Source organism: Panthera onca, chromosome D2, assembly GCF_046562875.1.
Source record: "Panthera onca isolate mPanOnc1 chromosome D2, mPanOnc1 haplotype 2, whole genome shotgun sequence".
Taxonomy (NCBI): domain Eukaryota; kingdom Metazoa; phylum Chordata; class Mammalia; order Carnivora; family Felidae; genus Panthera; species Panthera onca.
The window spans coordinates 18,325,670-18,349,957 of NC_138349.1; the positions used below are offsets into that span (position 1 = coordinate 18,325,670).

Here is a 24,288-nt window from a genome sequence, read left to right on the forward strand (position 1 = left end):
CTCTGGCTCCCCAAGCTCTAGGTCCCAGGAACCTGCTTCCCGAGGGAAGTCTGATGCAGCGAACCTGCCGGAAGTGGCTGTCACGGAGACCGCGCACCGGGCGGGAGCAGCAGAGCAGCGGCGAGAGCGCTGGCGGAGAGGCAGACTGGTGGGGGCAGGTCCCGCACTCCAGCTTCTTGCAACCGGGATTTGCTTTCTGCTTGCGCTGGACTGAGGTACCCATGATGGAGTTATCCGTGGAGGAGAAAACCTGTTCCGGGTGAGCCCAGGCCGCCCCGGAAATGCGATGGCCGAGGAGCGGGCACCAAGGACCAAACTGAGGTGGGAGTCAAGGCGAGGGATGTAACTATGATTCTGGCCGTCTTCACCCCATCCGAGTGAACCCAGAATCTCCAGAATGTTGCAACCAGCCACGCTTGCCAGCATGGTCCTCCCCCGAGTGAGGATTTCTAAGCGCTCTGCTCCAGACACGGGCGGGAAACTGAGGCACAAGGCGATGGCATCTGTTGCGTGAAAGTCTTTATTACCCTGTAACTCAGCTCTTCCCTTGACTCACTGCAGTCTGGTCGGAAATACCCTTCCACCGATCTTCCGGCCCTCGCCGGCCCGCCTTCCCTGCCCCTCGCTCCAGAGGCACTTCCTCATCTTTTTTTCTCAAATACTTTAATCCGTGTTCCTTCTCTTGTGTGCCTCCAGTCACGACTTCGCACACACCTCTGTCTCCCCGGTCCGCCCCTCCCCTCCTTTCACTCTGGCTTTGCTTTCACTCGCTCGTCTCTTTACCTTTGGCCCAAATGGATCCTTATGTTGGGGTTTGGGGGCAACCGCAGGCAAATGTGTAGACCCTGCCGGGCTCATACTTGACACTTCGAGACTCGGCAAGAGGCAGTTTAGAGCTCTGTGAAAGGAATTAGGTGGTTTGGTTTCTAGTCTAGGTTCAGCTGTTACTTGTGAACTTTGTGCAATCGCTTAGCCTTTCCAAACCAATTTCCGGATTCAGTCAACCTTTAAAGCCCTGCTCCAGCTCTAAAATTCTCGGTCTCCTCCAACCACCCACTAAAGACAATCACAGTTACCTGTCAGGTTGGAAACAAAGAAATAAAAACAACTATTTTAGAATCATGTATCCAGTTTACTCGCAGTTCAGACTTGAGCCCTATTTTGGATCAGATAAAAATACAGCAAAACCTTGGATTGGGAGTAACTTGTTCTGCAAATGTTCCGCAAGAGGGGCAAACATTTCCAATACATTTTGACTCGGTAAATGAGCAATGTCTTGCAATAGGAGTAGTAGGTGATGTGGAATGCCACATGGTCACAACTGAGTCAATGGTTCTTGAAATTCATTTTGATGTACCAGTGCTTTGGATTGCAAGCATGTTTCCGGAAGGAATTATGCTCGGAAACCAAGGTTTTACTGGCAGTTTCTTTTGCCATTTGATAAGGTACTCATTCCATAGCACATGTGAGATGCTTTTGTTTAAGTGGTTATTGGAGTTAAATATGGTATATAATAAAATTTTTTCACTGAACTTTCTCATTTTGTTTTCTCTAGATGGGGTTTCAAGCCAAGATACTGGATTCTTCTAGTTAAGATAAAGAGCTCTGAGTGTGTAACAGTGAAAATGTCATAATCTGCGTTAACATCCCACAACTTGAAGGCATGACAATTAAGGAACACTCATGGACTTGTGGCACATGGAAATGTGTGCACAGAAAAAGGAAATCTGTGATTTTCTAAAAGTAGGAAGGCATTCTTCCTCACCAAAATGGGTGCATTCTGCTCAGTTATCAAGTTTGAAAATCTCCAAGAATTAAAGAGACTGTGTCACTGGGGTCCCATCATAGCCCTTGGTGTTATAGCAATATGTTCTACGATGGCCATGATTGACTCTGTGTTGTGGTATTGGCCTTTACATACTACTGGAGGAAGCGTGAATTTCATCATGTTGATAAATTGGACTGTCATGATTCTTTATAATTACTTCAATGCCATGTTTATTGGTCCTGGCTTTGTCCCTTTGGGGTGGAAACCGGTAAGAAAAAGATCCCTTAAGATAAGGAACTCTAATGATAATCATATATTTAGTTTATGATTTACCTGCTAACCAATAATATCAAATACAACATACTTTTTGCGTTGGTAGAGACTAAGCATATTCTAATTACTGATCATTTAAAGTCAAAGAATTTAATTTGTATCTACTTGAAAATATTCATCTAAATCAGTACTTCCCAGAGAGATTTTGTTGAATACTTGTACTTCATTAAAAGGAAAGAAAAAGAAAAATGGAGGGGCTGGTGAGTCCATAGTCCTAAATTTAAGAACCACTGCATACAATTTCACAATGCAATTTGGCTAGGATCTTACAATTTCACAATGCAGTTTGGCTAGGATCTTTTTTTTTCTTAATTTTTTTAAATGTTCATTTGCTTTTGAGAAAGAAAGAGAGCCTGGGTGGGGGAGGGGCAGAGAGAGAGGGAGATACAGAATCCGAAGCGGGCGCCAGGCTCTGAGCCATCAGCACAGAGCCTGATGTGGGACTCGAACTCACAAACTGCGAGATCACGTCCTCAGCCGAAGTCAGACGCCACGCAGGCGTCCCTAGGATCTTTTTTTATGTAATACGTTAACAGCCCTCAGAACTGAGAACAAGTCTTTCGAAATTGGTGACTTAAATCGTAGTTTTCAAATCAATGTTAAAATCATAACATTAGGAAGTAACAGTATGAATCAATTTATGGCTTTTTAAAAATTGTAGCAAGTTTATACTCATGAATTTCCATATTCCTTGCTGATGGGCACCACCTGGTAGCTTATTAGAAATGAAAAATCTTGGGCTCCACTCCAGACCTACGAATCAGAATCAGCATTTAACAAAATCCCCAGATGATTCTTAGGTGCATTATGTTGGAGAAACACTAGTGTTCTGTTTAAAGTGAGTACAACGATGAGTAAGATGAATTCATGTTCTGAAAAATCTTATAATTGAGGAGAGAAACCAAGGTAACTTGTGTAAGTAATTACACTATGGAAAAGAATGTGATGAGTGCTGTTGAAGCTAGAAGGAAGTGAGCGTTTTTAGCTGTGGACCTGAAAGGGGAGTGTAAATTTCCATAAATGGGAAAGAAGGCATTTCAGGCATATAGTCTGAAATAACGGACAGGTTATGTACTGCAAATAAGGCTGAAACAAAGGCAGATTCTGGAGGGCCTTAAACACATGAGGGATTTTTAGACTATAGGAAGGTATTAGAGGTTTTCAAGTGAAGCTCTGACATAATCAGAGTCATGTTGTAGGAATATTATTCTGACACTAGTTTGCATTGGAGAGAAGCTATAGTACAGGACAGTAGTTAGAAATGATTGAAATAGTGCAAGGAGGGGTGGGGAACCAGATTTCCTAAAGAGTATCAGCTCTGATGTTTGAATATCCACTTCAAGATACCTGCCAAGTTGACAGCTACCTTTTTTCTGAACTCCTACAAAGATTTTGGAAAAGTAAAACCAGCTACAATCAGTGACGATGGGTTTAGGTGGAGCATGGGGAAGAGAAATGAAAAGTGACTTCTGGGTAATTGGAATAGTGATGCTGCTGTTACCAGTAATTCATTATTTAAAAGTATTTCTGCTCAGATAAAAGGGCAGGAAATAAGCAAGTTCAGATTCCATCCTTATCCCCATCCCCCATAAAATCAAACCCTACGAAAGCATTTTCATAAGGCTTAACTTATTACTTAGGATCAGATATCTGATGGATTTTTGTTTGTATTTTGCTATCAAGGAAAATTCTCAGGATAGCATGTACCTCCAGTATTGTAAAGTCTGCCAAGCATACAAGGCTCCACGGTCACATCACTGCAGAAAGTGTAACAGGTACTGTATGTCTTTGCTACTCACTGGGGACTGATCAACGTGGTGACTGGTCTCCTGTTGTTGTTCTTTCTGTCACATCAGTCCTAGTCTTATTCTCTGCAAGGTGGCTTCTTTATAAAAAACACTGTCAAAATACTTCTGTCCATATCTCCATTGTAGTCTTAAGTTATCAATTCTGATAATAAGTAAATAATCCTCACTCTTTTTTGTTATAAGTGAAAAGCTTTTATTTATTTATTTATTTACTTACTTACTTACTTATTTGGAAAAATACACGTTTACTTTGCTTCTTATCCTGCCAAGAGTGAAAAGTTATGCCTCCAAGTTGTTTCTATAGGTCAGGATTAATCATGCTTGTCTTCTGTCATCTTAACTAGCTTTAAAATTGTTCTGAGTCTAAACTATAAAGGAGACCTGCTTTTTCCATTATTTTGGTTGGCTAACATTTACACTTTATCTATATCTAATAAATGAATTCAGGTGCGTATTATCACAAGTGTTTAATATAAAAAAAAAAGCAATGGAAAGAAAACTGAATCACTATAAAAAATATGAAATAAACTGGTACCTTTTTATTTTTTTAATTTAATTTCTTAATTTTTATTTTAAAGAGAGAGCAAGTGGGGGAAAGGGGCAAAGGGAGGGTGAGAAAACCTTAAGCAGCTTAATGCTCAGTGCGGAGCCTAATACAAGGCTCAATCCCAAGACCCTGGGACCATAAGCTGAGCTGAAATCAGGAGTCAGACACTCGACCGACTGTGCCACCCAGGTGCCCCTGGCACCTTTTTAAATAAACAGCTATTCCACTAATTAGAAATTTGTGATAAGAGTGTTGAGGTTTAGGAGAACGTTTGTAGCAAATAAACGTTTGGTATGAGGCCGGGAAATTTTCTTCTAGCAACAAGGGAAGGAAGCTCAGTAAGACTTTGCTTGTTATACCACACCTTATATTCCATAGTTAGTATGCTTAGCTCAGAGATTCCACATCTGAAGGATGTGGAAGGAAGGAAGGAAGGAAGGAAGTTAGTTCGTTCTAGGTCTGCTGGGTCCCATCCACCCCAGTGGAGATTTTGTGGTCTCTGTTGTACTCCGCTTCAGTCACTGCATTTCAGAGCTAGAGGTAAATCTGGAACCCATGCTTATTTCTCTATGATGAACCTCTTAGCAGGACTCCTGAATTCTTTAAGCAAACTCCCTTGTAGCAGACGTCTTTTCCTCAGAAGCTGTTACAAAGCCTGCCTTTTCTTGTGCTGTTCAGAAATTGAAAGAAGTCACTGGTCAAAGTTGTTTAAAAACTCGTAAAGACTTTACTCTCTGTTCCATAGAGTATAATTCCTCTGTGACTCATAGACATGCTGGATTCCTATTTGCTTGATCTTCTGAAGACCAAAGTGATTTAAAGTAGATTGGATTTTTTGCCTCATGTGTTACGTAAATTTTTCTTGTTAGATGTGTGCTGAAGATGGACCATCACTGTCCTTGGATCAACAACTGTTGTGGTTTCCAAAATCATGCTTCGTTCACACTGTTTCTCCTTTTAGCACCGCTGGGTTGTATTCATGCTGCCTTCATTTTTGTTATGACTATGTATACCCAGCTTTATAATCGGGTAAGTGACAACGTTTGTTATAAAATCACTTATGCCAGATTAAATGGCAGTTATTATTTCAGGAGTCCCATTGGGAAATAAGATTTCTATGATTTAGGTCGGGAAACAATTTTGCTTTACCTGTGTATGAATTTCTTTAAAAAAAAAAAGTACTAAAATTTAATTTTTAAAATTAACAGAAGTCCATGGGGGAGGGGAAGGGAAAATAAAAAACAAAAAGAGGTTAGAGAGGGAGAGAGCCAAAGCATAAGAGACTCTTAAAAACTGAGAACAAACTGAGAGTTTGATGGGGGGTGGGAGGGAGGACAGGGTGGGTGATGGGTATTGAGGAGGGCACCTTTTGGGATGAGCACTGGGTGTTGTATGGAAACCAATTTGACAATAAATTTCATATTTAAAAAAAAGTACTAAAATTTAATTTTTTTTTTTTTTTTTTTTTAATTTTTTTTTAAAAATTTTTTTTTTCAACGTTTTGTATTTATTTTTGGGACAGAGAGAGACAGAGCATGAACGGGGGAGGGGCAGAGAGAGAGGGAGACACAGAATCGGAAACAGGCTCCAGGCTCCGAGCCATCAGCCCAGAGCCTGACGCGGGGCTCGAACTCACGGACCGCGAGATCGTGACCTGGCTGAAGTCGGACGCTTAACCGACTGCGCCACCCAGGCGCCCCCTAAAATTTAATTTTTAAAATGAGGAAAAATTATTTTGTTTTGGAAACTTACTAACTGTAGTCGAAGTTGATAATATTTTATTACTGTGTATATATAATTTATTTGATCTCACACTTTATAGCTGTGGTAAGAATAATTAGAAGAAAAGGAACAGGAAGAAAAAGACAACACTAATATTTTGTTTCCATTTGATTCGTGTGGCAAGGTGTAGTTCTTTTGTTCCAGTGCCTTGGAAGGTGCCTCATGAAGCAGGCACATGTCCTAAAATATGTAAAAGCTTTGGTTGATTTATGGGCAGGTAGTCATGAGATAAAGTTCAAGGGTCACAAATTTAAGTCCCTAAAGAAGCCTGAAAGTAAATGAGATTCATAGGTCTAATGGGACTGTGGCACCGAGAACACTTGCCCTTCACAGATGGGACAACCCATATTCAACTTCAGCCTCTTTTTAATGTTGGAAATCTAGTCCAATAATACTAGATCTTCCAGTCTTTCAGGAAAAATTAGAAAATCTGCATTTTTTTGTTTAGTGTCTCCTGATTTTTAAATGTTGGCACCTGGCTGAATATTTTAAAACATCTTGCAGGCCAGGCAATAGGCATCTGCAGGCCATATTTGGCCTGCATTTTGCCTGTTTTTAACCTCTGGTTGTGGAACATGAGGGAAGAAACAACTGAATCCTCGGCTATCTTCTTTCTGTGTAAGGTTCCTGTAAATATTGAAAAGCCAGGAGAAGATGGACGCCACAGTCACAATTTAGACTGATGACTAGTGCTGTTCATACATAGTAATGTTAGTGGGCTGTGCCCTGCGCTTTCGAGGAAATAATTAAAAACAAAAAAAGTGACATTTGAAAATAACTAAGAACGATATTGCGCATATCAATATGAGTTGAGGCCACAGTAGTAATTAGAAACAAATTGGAAATTCGTTTGCTTTTAGCCACCGCTTTAGGTTATCATTTGTTGATCTTTTCTGATCAAGTGGCTTTAAATGTTCCAGTAGCGTCTGACCCTTTATGACAACTGAATATTTCAAGTGTGTGTTTTTCTTTGTAGCTCTCCTTTGGGTGGAACACGGTAAAGATTGATATGAGTGCAGCCCGCAGAGATCCTCTTCCACTTATTCCCTTTGGATTAGCAGCATTCGCGGCCACCCTGTTTGCATTGGGATTAGCTTTAGGAACAACCATAGCTGTTGGGATGTTGTTTTTTATCCAGGTAAGTTCCTTGGTTACCTCTAGCTAAAAGTTGTCAACTTATCGGGGCTGCCTGTAATGAGAAAGAGATAAAGGCTGCATTTAAGAATGCAGCGTGAAGTGGACATTATTGTAATGTATTCCATCTAGGTAACTAATTTAACCTCTGGACTAGTCAGATAATTTTGAAGTAACTTTGCCAGCATTTCTAGGTAACTTACTTAATTTTTAGAATGTTAACTTGGGAGTCCTGTATCGCTTTATAATTGAGAAAACTCTTCTCCCATTTATGGTCTCTCTTGATCTTCACATCAACCCCCCCAGAAAGAGTTGAAGAGGAGTATTTTCCCTTCCGTACAGAAGAGTAATCAAATCACAGAAAGTGACTTAACCCAAGATCACTCACGCATGTATTCAGTAAACATAATTGGTAATACTATTTTATAACAGCATATATTTAATCATCATCATAATATAGCCAGCGTTTATTGCACACTTATTATGTGCAAGACACTGTCTTAAGGACATCACATATATTAACTCATTTAATCTCAGTAACAACCCCCTGATTTGGATGCTATTGAATGCCTACTCTGATGAATTACTCTGCTAATTTCTGAGAGTACAGTAATGAAAATGAAAAGCGTCCTGCCCCTAGGGAAGTTCACAATTAGTAGTAAACATGCAACTAATACTGGGTGGTGTGAGTGTCATAGATTTATGTACAAAGTGCTGCGAGAACACAGAGGAGGAGGATGTGGCCCTGAAGAGATCACAAAGTGGTTATGATTCATTCCTTTCACCGAGTCAGTTTATTCATTAATCGAAGGCCTGCTGTAGGCCAGGTGTTGTGCTAGGCCCTAGCCTAGGAACACAAAGGGGACTCCTTGCCCACGGGTGTGTCTGTACGGACCCAGCCAGACTTCGAGGAAATGCCGAAATGCTGGACCTGAGGGCTGTGATGCATCGCCCAACCCGTTTACACGCATAGTTTTAAAATACGCCGATTTTGGTTGTACTTCATATATTCTATTAGCCTGGGATCAAATTCTTTGAAAAAATTTCCCCGGTGCCTCTCATTAAGAATCATATTAAAAATAAACTAAAAACCTGTGGTGTAAAAACCCACATCAGTGGAATTAGTCCTAGCTAGGAGGGTCAGTTAATAGAATCAAGACTGAATATATTGGGTTTTTAAGGTAAGCAGAATATCTGGTCATGTTGGGATGATAGGAGTCACTTTCATGTAATAAATAATCATAAATTTAAGGTTAATTAAAAATAGTGATAGATTTTAGTAACAAAATACACAAGTACTGATTAAGTAGATTATATCCATATTTTATTAATACTTTGGAAACCTTGATCAGAAGATAGTACTTAAAACATGAATTTTTATCAAAATAGTAGATTCAGATTTGATTATGGATTGCCGTAATCATTTTATGGAGAGGCGTTGTGGTGCAGTGCTTAAGAACAAGAACTTTAGAGTCAGATGGAGCGCAGAGTGTCTTGCTTAACCTCTGTTATCCTGGTATCTTCATCAATGGAACGGAGCAACAAAAACTATCTCCTAAGGTTACTATGAAGATGATAATCTTAAATGGACCAAAGTTTCATCATAAAATTTTACTGTTCATTATTTAATTTTCAGATGAAAATAATTCTCAGAAACAAAACTTCTATTGAATCATGGATTGAAGAAAAGGTAAATTTTAATAATTGTTTCCTCAACATCAATAAGGATTAGTTCATAGGCCAGATTAACTAATAAATGCCCGGAAGTAAAAACTTGACTGCCAGATGGCTTCCTTAAGTCATTTGCATGCCACATAAAAGGTAAATATAGGAAACATTTTGATTTATTCTTTATTTGACATAACTCCCACAGAAATCTGCTTCTCGTTCACCCTGGAGTTGGTGAAGAAGTCTAAACCACACATTAAACCATTTGGCCATTCTTTCTCAGGTTAGGGGAGAAGGCAGACCGTTTGGAAAGGAACTTCTGTCCTACCGAGGTGCCATTAAGGTGTTTTTTTTAGTGCTTTAAGACTAAAAAAACCTTATAAACCTGGATTATAGCATAGCTTGCCACAGACCTCACAACGTTTCCATTGTGATTCTGTTGTAAAAAGTCAGTCTGACTACTCCGCTCCCTGCTTAAAGCTGCTCAGAGCCTCACCATCACTGGAGCAGGGGTTACAGACCCAAATGCCTGCAGGGCCAGCCGGTAGATAACCCAGATGGCAGGAACTGGCCTGTGTACAGAGCTACCTAACAGATGAAGCTGAATGTTGCCTCAGGGGATACTCAGCCAGTATCCTGAGATCATCTCGTTGTTTTTCAAGAAAAGCAAGAGATCTGGATTTCTGTGACATCTCTTTTCTATTTTTAAATATTAGCAAGAAATTCTCATTAAAAACAAACACACTTTGTGGGCCAAATAAAACACACCAATGGGACACATTTAGCCCCTGGCAGCCAGTTTGTGGACTTGAATTTATAGCAGCAGCCCTCAGATGTTTCGGTCTCAGGACCCTTTTACATCCTGAAAATTGTTAAGGGCCCTAAAGAACTTTGGTTAGTCTGTGTAATATCGATGATTGCCATATTTTGTGTGAAAAATTGTGAAGATTTATTATTTCATTTAAAAATAACAATAATAAAGCCATTATATGTTAATAAAAATCGCATATTTTTAAAACTTAGTATATTTTCCAAAGTGAAAACTAGGGAGAAGAGTGGCATTGTTTTATATTTTTATAAATCTCTTTAATATCTGACTTAACAGAAGACAGTTTGATTCTCACATCTCCCATATTCAGTCTGTTGAGATATGTTGCTTTGATTGAAGTATATGAAGAAATTCCAGCCTGACACAGATAAGTAGATAGAAGAGGATAGAGTATTTTAATAGGCTTTTTGGATAACTGTGGATATTCTTGGATACTACATTGAAACTTGACAGGTGATAGTTCCTGAAAGGTTAGTTGCATGGGAGATGTGAAGGTACATCAGTAAACTTTGTATTTTTTTACATTTAAATGCATCAGTACATCTTGCTCTGTGAATGGACCTTTTACCCATACAAGATTTTATAGCACCAGGTTTTGGCCATTTGGAAAATACAATTTCACAGAGTTATGAAGATTTTCCAAATGGTGACACATTCATTCACATCACTACCAAGTTTATGGGGGAAGATCTTTAAATTCTGGAAAGCTTTCAAGCTCATAGTGGTGGATACAGATTTTCCAAAATTCTAATTTTCACTTGAAAGCCTTCATTTTTTCAGTTGTTTACATTGAAGTAACAGCTTGAGTTTGTTCATTTTTGAGAAAATTTCTGCCAGGTACTGACATTTCAGTAACCTTACTGTGTTTCATTATTCATTCTGTCAAGTAAAAATAGCGTTGTGTGAAAGAAGCTGGCTCCACAGCTTTTGTTAGTCCCAACTCAAACAGATGTTCTCCTTGAGACAAACACATCGGAATGCTTTATGTGCACTTTCCATCTTGTCACACAGAATATTCATAGGACATCTACTTGAGGTTGAGATTTAATAAAAAAAAATAATTTTTATTGCTTCATCAGGGGCATTCTTATGTAAAACTTTTGTTTGGTTTTTTTTTTTTTTTTTTTTAACTATGAGTATGTACCAGTGAAGAATATGATAATCACTAATACAGAGGGGGCCACTGTCTTGATTCCTGCTCAAGGTACTGGCAATTTTACCCACTATTGCAAATGTCAACACAATGAAAAAAGCAAATGACATCTTAGTATTATGATGAAAGTTGCTTGACTTTGTTGGACCCCAAGAAAAGCTCTTGGGGACTCGAAGAGGTGCGCAAAGCATACTTTGAGAACTGCGGATAGACAGGTTTAAGTCCAAGCTCCTTAGCTTATACATAATCAAACCGTTCATGTCTTCCCCTTACCTGTTTCTTCTACCGCAGTTCCCACCCCTCCCCACCCCATTGCACTCTCGATACCAACTAATACCAGAAACCACAACTTATATTTTGTACATCCTGTGCTTCTATATCTTTCCACATGTCATTCCCTCTGCCTAGGACACTCTTGCTCCCTCTTTTTTGCCTGATTTCTTGTCCCTCAAGATTTAGCTTAGGTGCCATTTCTTCCTAAGAACCTTCCTTGACTCTCCCTACACTAGTTTAAGTACCTTGTTTGCCTTTCCCATAGCATCTATCACATACCTCTACCTTTTAACCCAGTATTGCTAGAATCCCCCCAACTTCACCGAGTGCTTCTCTTAGGCAGAGACCATGCCTCAGTCATGTTTAAACGACACTCATCCTGAGAATAGAAAAAAGAATAGATGTGAAATATAGTCTATATACAAAGTCTAGTCAAATAGTTGATCTGTACATAGGATTTCCTATATAAAGCGATTTGTATACTTCTGAAAAATCCACTTATGGACATTTTATATAAAGGCATGAATCCCAGTGAATGGATTTATCACAGAACTAAGAAGTTGAGAATTATCTACAGCTGTTTGCATTTAAAGCTTTTACTCTGAACTTACAAAGCCCTACTGAACTTCATAAAATTGAACTTCATAACTTTGAAGAACTTGAACTTCTGAACTTCATAAAATTAAACTGTATGATCATAGATGCGTATAGTGGCTTTTCATGAGATGCTTTGTAGAAAGTAAGTAAAATGTTTTCAATTCTGGAAAATAAATAAATAAATAAATAAACTACACTCATCCTTAACCACGCTTTGTTTGTTAAGAGCCGAAATCTGTTCTTTGAGACTCTTATCCGTTGTGAAGACTCTGAAGCTTTATAAAAAGAGAAAATAAATTATCCTTTACTTTTTGGGTGGGGATTTATATAGTTCAGTAGATTCATACATACATATAGCTTGACAGTTCTTTTAATTGAATTTAATTCTTTTATTGAATTAACATCAATATTACTTTATAAGTAATTGCGAGAAGTTTTCCCTAAAATACTGTCCTGTGATAATAAAATATTTCAAGGTACCATTTCTAGTTAGCATAATATATCCTGATTATATTAATAATTTTTTTTGAATGGCCAAGGCTCTTTATAGAATACCATGCTAAATTTAGAAGTTATTGTATTTGTAATATTTCTTTAAATGTTTATTTTTGAGAGAACGTTAGCGTGGGAGGGGCAGAGAGAGGGGGTGGGATCCAAAGTGGGCTCTGTGCTGACAGCAGCGAGCAAGCCCGATGTGGGGCTGGAACTCAGGAACCATGAGATCATGACCTGAGCCAAAGTCAGACGCTCAACCGACTGAGCCACCCAGGTGCCCCTAGAATGTATTTTAAAACTGCACTCTGTTGCCAAGTAAAAAATACAAATAAATGATTATATTAAGTTCATAGAAAATTTATCGAAATCACCACAACTAGAATTTATACAAATTTCAACTGGGTTTGTACGCTTATTATAGGAATAAATAATGTATCTTTGTACCACTAGGTGTCAGTGGAACTTAAGAAATTCTAAGCCAGTTTATGTCCTTCTGTTAAAGCTAACAATTAAATTTAAACAATTAATTTATGCAACCTGAATATTTAGGTATATGCATAAAATGTATGTATAAATGCATATATAAGTGAATGTATATACATGTGTGGTGGTATAAAAAATGAGAGAAGATCTGCACATATCTGCTAATTAAAAAAAAAAAGTCAGAGAACGGTGACTCCCCTGGTGCACCTGCCCTGGCCATTCCCACAGGTGTCGCTGCCACCCAGGATGCACCATTACATTGTAGAGCACCCCACGCAAGAGTTCTTCTATCCTACATAAACTCCTGCTGTTTCTTAAATCTTTTTATCAACAGCCCTTCTTTACACCTGGATCCTTTTGCTTTGCTAAACAACCAGGAGCAATGAGGATTTTTTATATGTGGAGTAAAGCTGTTAACTCTTTTAATAAGCATTTTTGAATACTTGTTCTGAAATAAGCCCTGTAAGACATTTCCTGAATGATCTACGAGGTTGGTGCTGGGTAGCAAGGTCCTCTTCAGATAAATTTGTCTGTGTCTTCTGTGTACCCTAACATTACAACAAGGAGGAAGCTTTTCTAGGAGTGATACAGATGTGGGAAGAAACGTATATTACTGTCAATACTGCCAACAGTATGTTTCTTAAAGCCAGTGAAGGCAGAGGCATTTGCCACTTTAACATCTCTGTTCCCCACAGGCTAAAGATCGAATTCAGTATTACCAACTAGATGAAGTCTTTGTTTTTCCCTACGATATGGGAAGTAGATGGAAGAACTTTAAACAGGTATTTACGTGGTCAGGGGTCCCTGAAGGAGATGGGCTCGCGTGGCCGATAAGAGAAGGCTGTCACCAGTACGACTTAACAGTGAGTATTTCTGTTCAATCTTTCCTTTCTGTCTCATTTTCTTCCTCTAGTTCCTCTTAACTCAAATGACGTTTTGTAGTAAAATAATGATTTTTTTTTTCAGTAAGGCACTAAGGTAACAGTCCTAAATCACTCCTTGTATCATGTCTTTCTGTTAATTTAAATCTCTCTTTAATTCTGCATATGTGTGAGATAAAGTCCTGATCCGTTCACTCAGTCCTATAAAATCTGGCCTACAACTGCCCTCCCAACTACTTCCTAATGGGAATCACCGTGTCCAGTCAACCCGGCTTCCTCGGTGAACTCCTTGTGCGTTCCTGCCACCTAATTCTGTCCATACTGTTTTTTCTCTCTAACATGACTTCCCTATCAGAAATAATATTAAGGTGAGTTTCAGCCCCACCTCATCGGAATTCGACACTTAACCATCTACTCTTGTATGGTGCTTGTGAAGTCTAACATTTTATTTATTTCTTAGATCTTAGACCTGTAATTTGACAAGATTCTGGCACAGAGGCCATGAGCTACCTCGATTTCCCCTACTGTGTCTCATATAGTACCATTTATGAAATTGTTGCTAAATAAGTCAAGAAAAGTGAGTCGTCATGATGACTTTTAGTCGAGACTCATGGATGAATCTCGCAGTCTGTCTGCCTTGTCTCTAAAGGATCTATGAGTCTGTGTATCATCCTCACCTCCGGGACTAGCCTAGAAGCCCCAGGAGGACAGAGAGCGCATCTCCCTGATCCCTGGGCTGTAAGGAATAGTCAGTGAGTAGTAGACACAGATGAAGATTGTAGAGGATACTGAGAAAAGAGCCCGTCAGCTCCTGCTCGCGGTCGTAGGGCCCTCTTTCCTCGCTATGAGAAACATGTGGCCTTTGAATTGTCAGCACTGTGAAGTGCTCGAAAATCAGGAGTTTGTCATGTCACTCTGATGCAGTAGATGGCAAAAGGCTGTTTTTCAACCCTGAGATCGTGTTTTTTCTTTCTGTATCTCCAGATTGAACAGTTGAAACAAAAAGCAGATAAGAGAGTCAGAAGTGTAAGTAATTTTTTGCAATGATACTAGTTTCTTTCTCCTTGTTGTCACGCTCTACACTTCTGTATAGTTTTTCAAATTGCCTTTGAGTAGAAGGCAACTGTTGGCTTTTATTAAATAATATTTCCTAACATAATTGTTGAAATTTGATACAGTTCACTTTTGCTTTCACTTACATAGTTTGGACTGGCCATTTGGAGGGAATGTAGTCAATTTACATTGCCAACAGAAAAATAATTATCCTCAGTCTAGCTCGTTAGTGTGAAACCCATCCTTACACTTCTGCTGTATAATATCACCGCCACTAGCCACATGTGGCTATTTAAATTAAATAAAATCAAATAAAATATTCAGTTCCTTGGTTGAACTAGCCACATTAGAAGTGCTCAGTAGCTACACGTGTCTAGGGGCTAGCACATTGGATACCACAAATATAGAGCATTTCCGTCACTGCAGAAAGTTCTATTGGCCAGCACTGTTCTAGAATTTAATTCTTAGCTAAGTGCTTGAAATGAAGGGTAAGAAAAGCCTGGAGAACTAGAAACGTCAGTTGCCTCCTATAAAGGAACTGGGAGGGAAAGACTTGTCACCTGATACTTTGGGTCCACCTTTAACAATTTAAATTCAAACTTACAGAAATTCAGGGGTAAATGTTAGATTGTTCTTCTCATTACTGACGCCAGGTTCGGTATAGAGTAATAGAAGATTACAGTGGTGCCTGCTGTCCTTTGAATAAGGGAATCAAAACCTTTTTCACGAGTCCCTGCACTGAAGAGCCTCGAATAAGGCTACAGAGAGGGGAATTCATTTTGGCCACAAGAGGGTTACGGTAAGTGATAAAAGTAGTGAATTTCTTCTTTAATGACAAAGTTAGCATCTCTCCTAAAAAGATTAATTTTAATCTCTTAAATATTTCAGATACTGGTTGTATGGAGATAAAATTCTCGATGATTCCTTTGTAGAAGGTATGGAAATGGAAGGGGGCGTTTAATAGAAAAGACTGCTAGTAATGATTCCATATTTAACAAGAATAACCCCTAACAGTCACTTGTCACATGCATCAGGGCACATAACAGACACATCCTCAAGCAACAGAAGAGGCTTCTTATGTTATTTCTGTACAGCACTTCTATTTTTCAGGTCTTTTTAATGGTTGCCAATATTGGAGCTCATTGTCACCTGTGTGACAGGTACTTGTGGAAGTGCCACTTGCTTCATGTGTGGTATCCAAGTCCCCAGCAGCCCTCTGAGGGAGGTACTAGCATTTACCTGTCATTGGCGAGGGAGCCAAAATGCAGTGAGACTGAACACGTTGCCCAAGGCCGCCCTAAAAACAGATTAGAGCCAGGGCTCCAAGCCAAGTGGCCTGTGTCCCAGATGCCTGTGCCACACACTCCCCACTGTGAATGAATATTCCTATTAAGTATTAATGGAAACTGATGGATTGAAATTTTCCGTGTCTCTGATTTTATTTAAGTTTTAGAATTGTTCCTTTTTATTTTTTTTAATGTTTTTTTATTTATTTTTGAGACAGCGTAAGCAGGGGAGGGGCAGCGTGAGGGGGACAGAGGATCTGAAGCAAGCTCTGTGCTGACAGCAGCAAGCCCGATGCGGGGCTCGAGCTCACGAACCGTAAGATCATGTGTGACCTGGGCCAAAGTCGGACTCAACCGACTGAGCCACCCAGGTGCCCCTAGAATTGTTTTCTTTTTAAGTAAAGATTAATCCTGGATGCTTTCTTAAAAACACTGGGTTAACTGTTAATTAACCCCATATGACTTCTTGGGCAGCCTTGATATAAAAATTTACATGTTAGGAAAAAACCTAGAAAGGAAATTCACAGAAGCTCCAGGGACATAGTTCCCTGAAACAGATAAAGTATGACAGTGTGCCAAAAACCCCACAATCACACATGTGTAAATGAATGCCCAAACTGGGACATTCCGCCCCGACTCCCCTTAGGGGTTGTCCTAAACCACATTAGCACCTCTCCCAGGTAACAGAATTTGAGAAATAGTGATTTTCTAGCTTGTTAGAAGCATTTAAAAACCATTTTTTCCCTCAAATTATGCTTATAAAAGATGGTAAAGGGCGAAAAAAGTAACGCATAACTAAAAGCTTATTGATTTGGAGTAATAGGACTTATGGGACTCAGCAATATCATTGCCGTGGATCTATTTCACCTCAATTTTATTTTCTTCCTCAGGTGTTTCAAGGATACGAGGCTGGTTCCCTAGAAACTGTGTGGAGAAGTGTCCCTGTGATGCTGAAACAGATCAAGCCCCAGAGGGCGAGAAGAAAAATAGATAGCTACGGTTATACTAAAATTATTCTTTAAGTCCTCTCCATTACTTGAAAACTGTACAGATTACTAAAGAATTATGCAATGAGCCTACTCTGGTTAAGGTGTTCTTTTCCTCAAAGGTGCCCTAGTGCCATAATCTAAATATTTTTATTACATTTTGAAATGGAGAAGCCATTCTGCATATGCCTTTGAATTCTTACCCCTTTTGCCACCTCTTCCTCTCCCCAAAAGGAAAAACACTTCACCCAAGTAAGTCAGTTGCATTTTCTCTAGGACTTTTTTTATGCGCTGCACACTACGGACCTCACCTGCAGATACAGTTCCCCCTTTGCCAGGAGCATCTGCATGTGATGCTTTTATCCTGTTTGCCCCTCAGTTGACATTTCTTATGTGATATTCTAGATACTATAGAACATAATATGTAAGATTCAATATAAGCTTAAATTTTATTACCTGTCTTTTAATAATGCAGATTTTGTCAAATCAAATAAAGATCAATGGATGTTCTGTATAAATCTAGTTTTTACTAGTTTCTTTTGGCTGACTAAAAAGGTTTGTCTTAGTTCTTTATGGAAAAACTTCTTTACAACCATGTGAAAAATTTGCACGTTTGAGCTGCTCATTCATTAAGCGAACCCTATTAATGGCATATTGAGATCACAGCATTCTAGGAAACTTTCAACCTAGTGAGCTCCAGCTGCTCATGTGTGCTTGAATCTATCGAAGCCGGAAGCTTATGTGACTGGTAGGACCTAAGCTGGTGGATTTGGATGCTTAAAGTTGGGCTTGTCTAACACAAGTAGAATTATAGAAGTCACCTACTCTGATACTAATTATTTCCAAGGCAGGGAATTTGAGCTCTGGGCGGGGGATCAGGCATGTAACAGCACTTGGGAAAGGGCACTTGGCAGTGAATAAAACATGACTCTGTCCCATTCTAGTGATAGGTGGGGAGGTGGACAGAGAAGCAAAACCTGCATCACATGGAGCCATTGATTATGAAGAAAGCGGGTAAGATGGTCTGATGGAAGGGACCCGAAGCAGTTGAGGGGACAATCATGTGCCTCTGGGAGCAGCTTGCGTTTCAAGCAGAGGGAATAGCCAGAACAACAGGCGGGGATGTGCCTGGCATGTTTGAGGAATGGGAAGGCAGCCAGTGTGGTTTAGTTGGAATCAGTGAGTTGGGAGTAGGAGAAGAGGTCAAGGAGGTGATAGGAGCCAGGCCATGGAGGGACCTGTAAGTTAATTCTTGCCTTCCTTTGTTTCAGATACTCAAGAACAGACATTCAGCTTTTCTGGGCTCAGGGTCTAGAAAGACCATCCAGGAACATTCTTCTTACCTCCAGTTAGAGGACAGAAAGGAACACTGTTCAAGTCTACTTAGAACACAACAAAGATGGTAAAAGATGAAATGATGAATTATGTGCTTGGTTGGAGTTGGGACCCGGCTGGTATTTATTTTATTACTCATAGCTGTGGGATGAGAAGGCCTGGTTCTCTAGACATTGCCTTCAGTAGCCACCAATCCTGGTTGCATACAAGAATCACCTAGGGACCCTTTGAAAATCTCAATGCCCAGGCTGTACCCCAGACCATTTCAGTCAGAATCCTTAGGGAGGCAACCAGCCATTATTAGTATCTCTTTAACCCCTCAGGGAATTCTAGTGTGCAGCCCAGTTTGGGAGCCACTAGCTTACTTGACTGTTAAGCGGTCCTTGTCTAAGACTGATTCTGATTCTCATCACGGTCCGTGAGGAAGCACACCCCACAATGTAAGTGTTTGCAGTGGTTTATTTTAAAGACTTTACAAGTGGAAGCAACACGTGTTGTCTGAGGGTGAGGTACAGCAGGAACTGGAGTCCAGTAAAGATCAGTCAGTTCCTTCCCAGAAGATAAGCCTGTTGTGAAGGCCTCATGCTTGTCCATAGGCCTTTGTTCCCAGTTCAGGAGGCTTTTCCTCAGTGCTAGCTTCATTTACTGGAAAAGTGCACTTGACATAAGTTTAAACTCCTTCCCCTGTAGCTTCCGGCTCGGCAGCAAACTGTAAAGAACAGATTTAGTCACCAGATACTACTGGAGAGAACACTTCATGAACATTCTTTTTGGACAGGTTACAGGCCCACTTTTTTTTAATTCTCCCCAGTCAGAGAAACCAGTAAGTTTAGGAAATGTTCAGTATGATCACACTTCCCTTCTGTTGACAGATGTTAGTATACACAGAAGTACATAGGAGTTTGTCTCTTAATATTAGTTATAAGAAAAGGTTGATTAAAAATTTCAGTGGTTTTGTGGAATCGTTAGAAAACATGAATTACAAACCACTTTTGAGAGCTTACAGGTCTCTTAATTTGAACGTCGGAAGGCCTAAGTGTTGGGACTGTCAACAAGTTAGGCTTACTGTAAAACTGTAAGGAAGAAGTCATTTTGGCTCTTGAACTAGTGGTCACTTAGGCTAGAGATCGTGGGGGAGGGACAAAGAATGACAAATGGGCCTTGAATAAAAGTATGTTGATAAAAGTAGACCCAAAACCTAAATGTCAGCAATATTTAAGATGGAGAGGACAAATTTGTGTAGTTCAGGGCTGAGCTTTTACATGATAAGTCTCTCAATATTTTTTAAAAGCCCCAAAACTATGGTTTTTATTAATTTAGTAGGTAAAATAATAGGAGGAAAGACAAAAAATGAACATAAGATTAGTATTTATCCATAGTCCATACTCCTACAAGGCAGGCTACCGCTGAGCCCCGTCCAGCTGCCAAGTACCTTACCCTACTCCTGGATATTTTCATACAGGCTATTGATTTGGGTTTGAAAGTACTTGGCAAGCTCTCCGCGCTTTGCTTTCAATGTTGGGGTCAAGAGCCCATTTTCAATGGAAAATGGGTCTGGATGAAGAAAGATGCTTTTGACCTGGAAGAGAAGATACACACACACATGTTTATTAGTAATTCAGACTTTTCTGCAGAGACTTCTGCATGCTATGTGAAGAACTTTATAAAAGTGGGGTTGATGAAGTAAGGATAAAGACAACAGTAACGCATGCCCATTCCCAAACTGATAATTTGGGAAACGAGAGGGGAGAACGGATAATTGACAGCAAAAAGGACTCTACAAGCAACTATAAAAAGTCACTGCCATTTGTATTTAATGCATTAATGGTACAAAATCTCAAATCAATTCCTTGGGAACTACATTAAAACCCCGTTATACATGCAAACTTTAGAACTTTCTAGTGTGACTTGAGATAACTAGACAACTTCAGTAGTACATACCTGTTCAAAGGATTTAAGACCACTTTCTCTCCCAATTTTCTGCAAGTCTTCTAAAATGGCTTTATTTATAACCTAAGAAGAGAAAACAAGCTTAAAGCACGGCTATTTGAAAAAGAGACCACAAGAAAGGCTAAGCGTGAACCAACTCAAAATGCGTACAAAAGGTCATCAGGGTAAAAGCAGGATATAGGTGTATGTATGTACAAGCACATTTTATGCTTAATAATGCTCAAAAGACTAATGAGAAGGAAAGGCAAATCTAAATGTTAGCAGATTTTCTCTGGATGGTATTTTTTGATTCTCTATTCTCCACATTCATACTTTAAAAAGAATAGAGGGTTTTTGTTGTCGTTTGTTTTTAACTCCCCATCCCATCCTATCCTCCTATCTAATAAAACCAGTCAATTTCAGCTACAGCCACCTATCCTAAGTTCAAGAACAGCCAGTTCTTCCAGAGAGGATGGCATCATTGGTGCCTGAGTTGGTGGGGCCTTTACTCTCCCACGGTGGGCCCCGTGGGTATGCATAGAACTTTCTTAAGCAAGACTTACTTGGTTTTTGCACAGTTCTTCAAGGGAGCCTTTAACCCCAAGTTTGGCTGCAAAGGAGGGCAGCACTTCTGGGTCAGGAACCACCACTCCCACTAAGGAGGACTGTGGAAGGCAAACCAGGAACAAGAACATGTGAGAGCTAGGATAGCGGTGGCCCACAGTGGATGACAACAGCAGGATTATATCTTTGGAATAGATACTTCCCAAGACCTCAGCTCAATATAGTGTCCAACTCTTTTCTCACCATACATTTAAAACCTTCATGGAACTCTGATCCCATTTTCCTACTCAATATCTTTTTACAAAAATGTTCTATTCGATATCGATTACTCAAAAAGAAACAGTGTTCAGCCTGAAGCCTAAAGCATCTCTGGCCTCTTTGCCAACCCTTGCTCACTCCCCAAAAGCTAAGTTTACGCACGGTATATATAGTTTGTAGCTCTAGAGGAACTCCCACTGTAGTGGGAACTAAGTGTGACATGGGGCTGTTTCTTATCAAATGACTACCCATTGGTGCAACCATGACAACAGATGCCATCTGTTTACAGATGCCATCATAGTTAGACCATTTTTGTTTTTTACATTGTATTGCCTTATTTGAGGGTTGAACTGTGGCTTCATTTCTTCGGTTTTATAAACTCAAATCTTTTCATCCTAAACCCATTTATACAGATTTCCTGTAGCTACAAGAACCGGCATGGCCTGTGCCTGAAAATGGCTAATGTTAAAACAGTATATTACCCGTAAGCTATCCCCGTGCACAAAAACTTGCAACACCGGTCTACTCCTGATGTAGATATTTTCTATCTTCTCTGGAGCAATGTATTCTCCTTGGGCCAGCTTGAAAATGTTCTTTTTACGGTCAATGATCTTCAGAGTTCCATTCTATACGAAACAGAAAACAGCATCAGTGTTTTTGAGCCCTAGAAACGATGTCAGTGTAGAGGGGGAAGAAGTCACAGGTATTTTCCTTCTACATCTTGACTTCACTACAGACTTTTGAGCAAGCTTTCATTTCTCTTTTTTGGCTTTGGGGAAAGGGGAGGGGAGCAGCTTCCAGCAATAACCTATAGTGTTATGTCCTTGTGGAGGGTCCACGTGCAACCTCGGAAAACATCCCCAGGACCTGCTGAAGTTGTGTAAATGGTTGCCTCATCTAATGAAGAAGCTTTGCAGCTGTGAGTTTCCAAATAACGTAATTTTCAATTATTCCATTTCCAGAACTCTCAGGAATAGGGAAGGACTTATCTTTTTAAGACAAAATTTTTTTTAATGTTTATTCATTTTCGAGAGAGAGAGCATGAGCGGGGAAGGGGCAGAGAGAGGGAGATACAGAATTTGAAGCAGGCTCCAGGCTCTGAGCTGTCAGTACAGAGCCCAACTCAGGGCTTGAACCCACAAACTGGGAGATCGTGACCTGAGCCAAAGTTGGATGCTTAACCAACTGAGCCACCCAGGCACCCTGTGGGAAGGAGTTATCTTTCTTAAGACTTTTGAATTAGTTAGATCTCCCCCTCCTTGACTCCCTTCCATGTATCCCTCCTGTTAGATCCTGGAGCAGGCTAAGATAGCTTCATGGTGCTAATCAAGTCAATTATTGTGCTTCGTGAGACTGAAGCAGGGCCGGCGAAGGCTCTCTGACCAGCCACCAGAGGTCATGCGCAGCTTCATTTCTCTGAGCTTATTGGCCTGAGGAGCTTAGGGTCTTAGGGATTTAAATTGTGGAACTGGGCAAGTGGCAAATACAATCCACATGATCACACTCTAAGTAGGACAATAGACTGAACCAACCATGGAACCATCAAGGAGGTTGACTCCAGAAATTAGCCATCAAGTCAGCCTAACAGACATCATCTGGAAGCGACTAATAAGGCTCAGCCTTCGGTAGTGTGAGGGACTTTCTCAGAATTATATTTTTGGTCCATGGGAGAGCTGGGTCTAGAACAACAGATCTCCCACCTGCCAGCCTAGGTTCTTCAACTGTATTTTCTTCTCTTTATAGTATGAGGATGCCACAAGCCGGGTAGGATTCAGATGTAACTCCTCTAAGCTGCCTCAGCTGATTAATCTACTCATATCTCTGCCTGTCTTGCTTATAAGCAGGTAATTCTCTTCAGTCCAACGACAGAGGCTCCTGGCAATTTTGAAGAAGCACCCACCGGGAGCCAACGACCAATGTCTCCTGTGTGAAGCCAGCCGTCCTCATCCAGAACCTCCTTGGTCTTCTCAGGGTCCTTCAGGTATCCTTGGAATACATTGCTGCCCTTGATGCAGATCTGCACATAAGACAGCACAAGCTGGTAACAGTGGGAAAGGCTGCAACTCCCAGCAGAGGCACTTCACAAAACGCCTGCTCCCACCTCCAATCATTTGATGGTTTCCACTACAGTGTGAAGACCACCAAATTTTACTCCCTGTTGTAGGGGATAGGAAAGTGAGACTCAGAGATGTCCATTTCCTTGGTCAAGATCTCAAGTCAAACCCAAGTCTCCTCCTCACAGTTGTGTGCTCTTTTTGACATAAATAGATTTACTATGGATGTCTGGGCATGACTACAGAGCACAACCTACCCACCTCTCCTTCACTGTTCACTGAAAAGTAGTTCATGTCAGGCACATCTTCTAGCTTCACATGATTGCAAGCCAGGGGAACTCCGACGTGGCCTAGAAAACACCACCTTGAATCAGCTGGGAAACCATGAAACAGTGATAAATGTCCAGGAATGTTTCTGACTTATTTATGGATTGACTCTAAAACAAGAAAACTGAAAAGTCATCCAGTGCCAATGCTGGATAGCCAAGATAGAAAGGTCTGGACTGAAACTTGAGTTTGGCATTTGCCACATTTGTCCAAAGCACTGAGGTTGTCTAACTCAAGCCCTAGTTCCTTTAGAACCCTCCTGCCAACAACTGCATCTCCCACCCAGTAGGTGGAGAACCTACCTGATGTCCAGTCTCCAGGTAATGTAAATGTACAGCCAGCAGAACATTCTGTTTGGCCATAAGCTTCAAACACCTGGGGAAACCAAAGAAGGGTTTGAGACTTACTCAAGAGAAAGCATGAGGTGGCAATACCCTGTGGAAAGACATGAGGAAAGCAAGGTCTCTGAGGCTTGGAAGATAGTTGGTGTCCTAACACCTTCAATCTGCTGGTCGGGGGCAAACAAGCACATAAGCTACTGCACTGGGGCGGGGTGGGAGGGGGCAGTGAGGGGGCCTGTGATAGGCAGACTTTGTAGAGATGGAGAAGAGGGCATTTCCAGGAAGGGTGTGACAATAGGACCTACGTATCTGTTGGTTTTAGGGGCTGAGGGAAATGAAGTCATTAAGAATGGCCAAGAGGGTGCTAATTTGAAAGAGTAGATGACCTCTAGCCTTGGCCATCA

At 40.4% G+C, this 24,288-nt stretch overlaps 2 protein-coding genes across 7 annotated transcripts in view; one reads left to right on the forward strand and one right to left on the reverse strand.

The window, feature by feature from the left end:
• Positions 1 to 83: 83 nt before the first annotated feature.
• On the forward strand, positions 84 to 17,609 carry ZDHHC6 (zDHHC palmitoyltransferase 6). Of its 4 annotated transcripts, none has more exons than XM_060641492.3 (11): positions 84 to 321; positions 1,556 to 2,036; positions 3,785 to 3,876; positions 5,326 to 5,485; positions 7,215 to 7,376; positions 9,009 to 9,062; positions 13,566 to 13,733; positions 14,736 to 14,777; positions 15,458 to 15,603; positions 15,693 to 15,739; positions 16,981 to 17,607. In XM_060641492.3, the coding sequence occupies exons 2-11, from the start codon at positions 1,770 to 1,772 to the stop codon at positions 17,082 to 17,084; spliced, it is 1,242 nt and encodes a 413-aa protein (XP_060497475.1). In that variant the 5' UTR covers positions 84 to 321; positions 1,556 to 1,769; the 3' UTR covers positions 17,085 to 17,607. The 4 variants fall into 4 exon arrangements, with proteins under 4 accessions (XP_060497475.1, XP_060497476.1, XP_060497477.1 ...); XM_060641493.3 differs by having other exon boundaries at positions 84 to 259; XM_060641494.3 differs by having other exon boundaries at positions 86 to 215.
• Positions 17,610 to 18,852: 1,243 nt separating this feature from the next.
• The window catches only part of ACSL5 (acyl-CoA synthetase long chain family member 5), a 44,776-nt gene continuing 39,340 nt past the window's right edge, over positions 18,853 to 24,288 (reverse strand). For all 3 annotated transcript variants that reach the window (XM_060641490.3, XM_060641488.2, XM_060641489.3), the window contains exons 15-22: positions 23,846 to 23,918; positions 23,478 to 23,566; positions 23,063 to 23,179; positions 21,645 to 21,788; positions 20,904 to 21,005; positions 20,353 to 20,424; positions 19,844 to 19,990; positions 18,853 to 19,120 (exon numbers count right to left, since the gene is read on the reverse strand). In XM_060641490.3, coding sequence (XP_060497473.1) covers positions 19,850 to 19,990; positions 20,353 to 20,424; positions 20,904 to 21,005; positions 21,645 to 21,788; positions 23,063 to 23,179; positions 23,478 to 23,566; positions 23,846 to 23,918 — 738 coding nt within the window. In that variant the 3' untranslated portion in view covers positions 18,853 to 19,120; positions 19,844 to 19,849. The remainder of the gene's footprint in view (positions 19,121 to 19,843; positions 19,991 to 20,352; positions 20,425 to 20,903; positions 21,006 to 21,644; positions 21,789 to 23,062; positions 23,180 to 23,477; positions 23,567 to 23,845; positions 23,919 to 24,288) is intronic.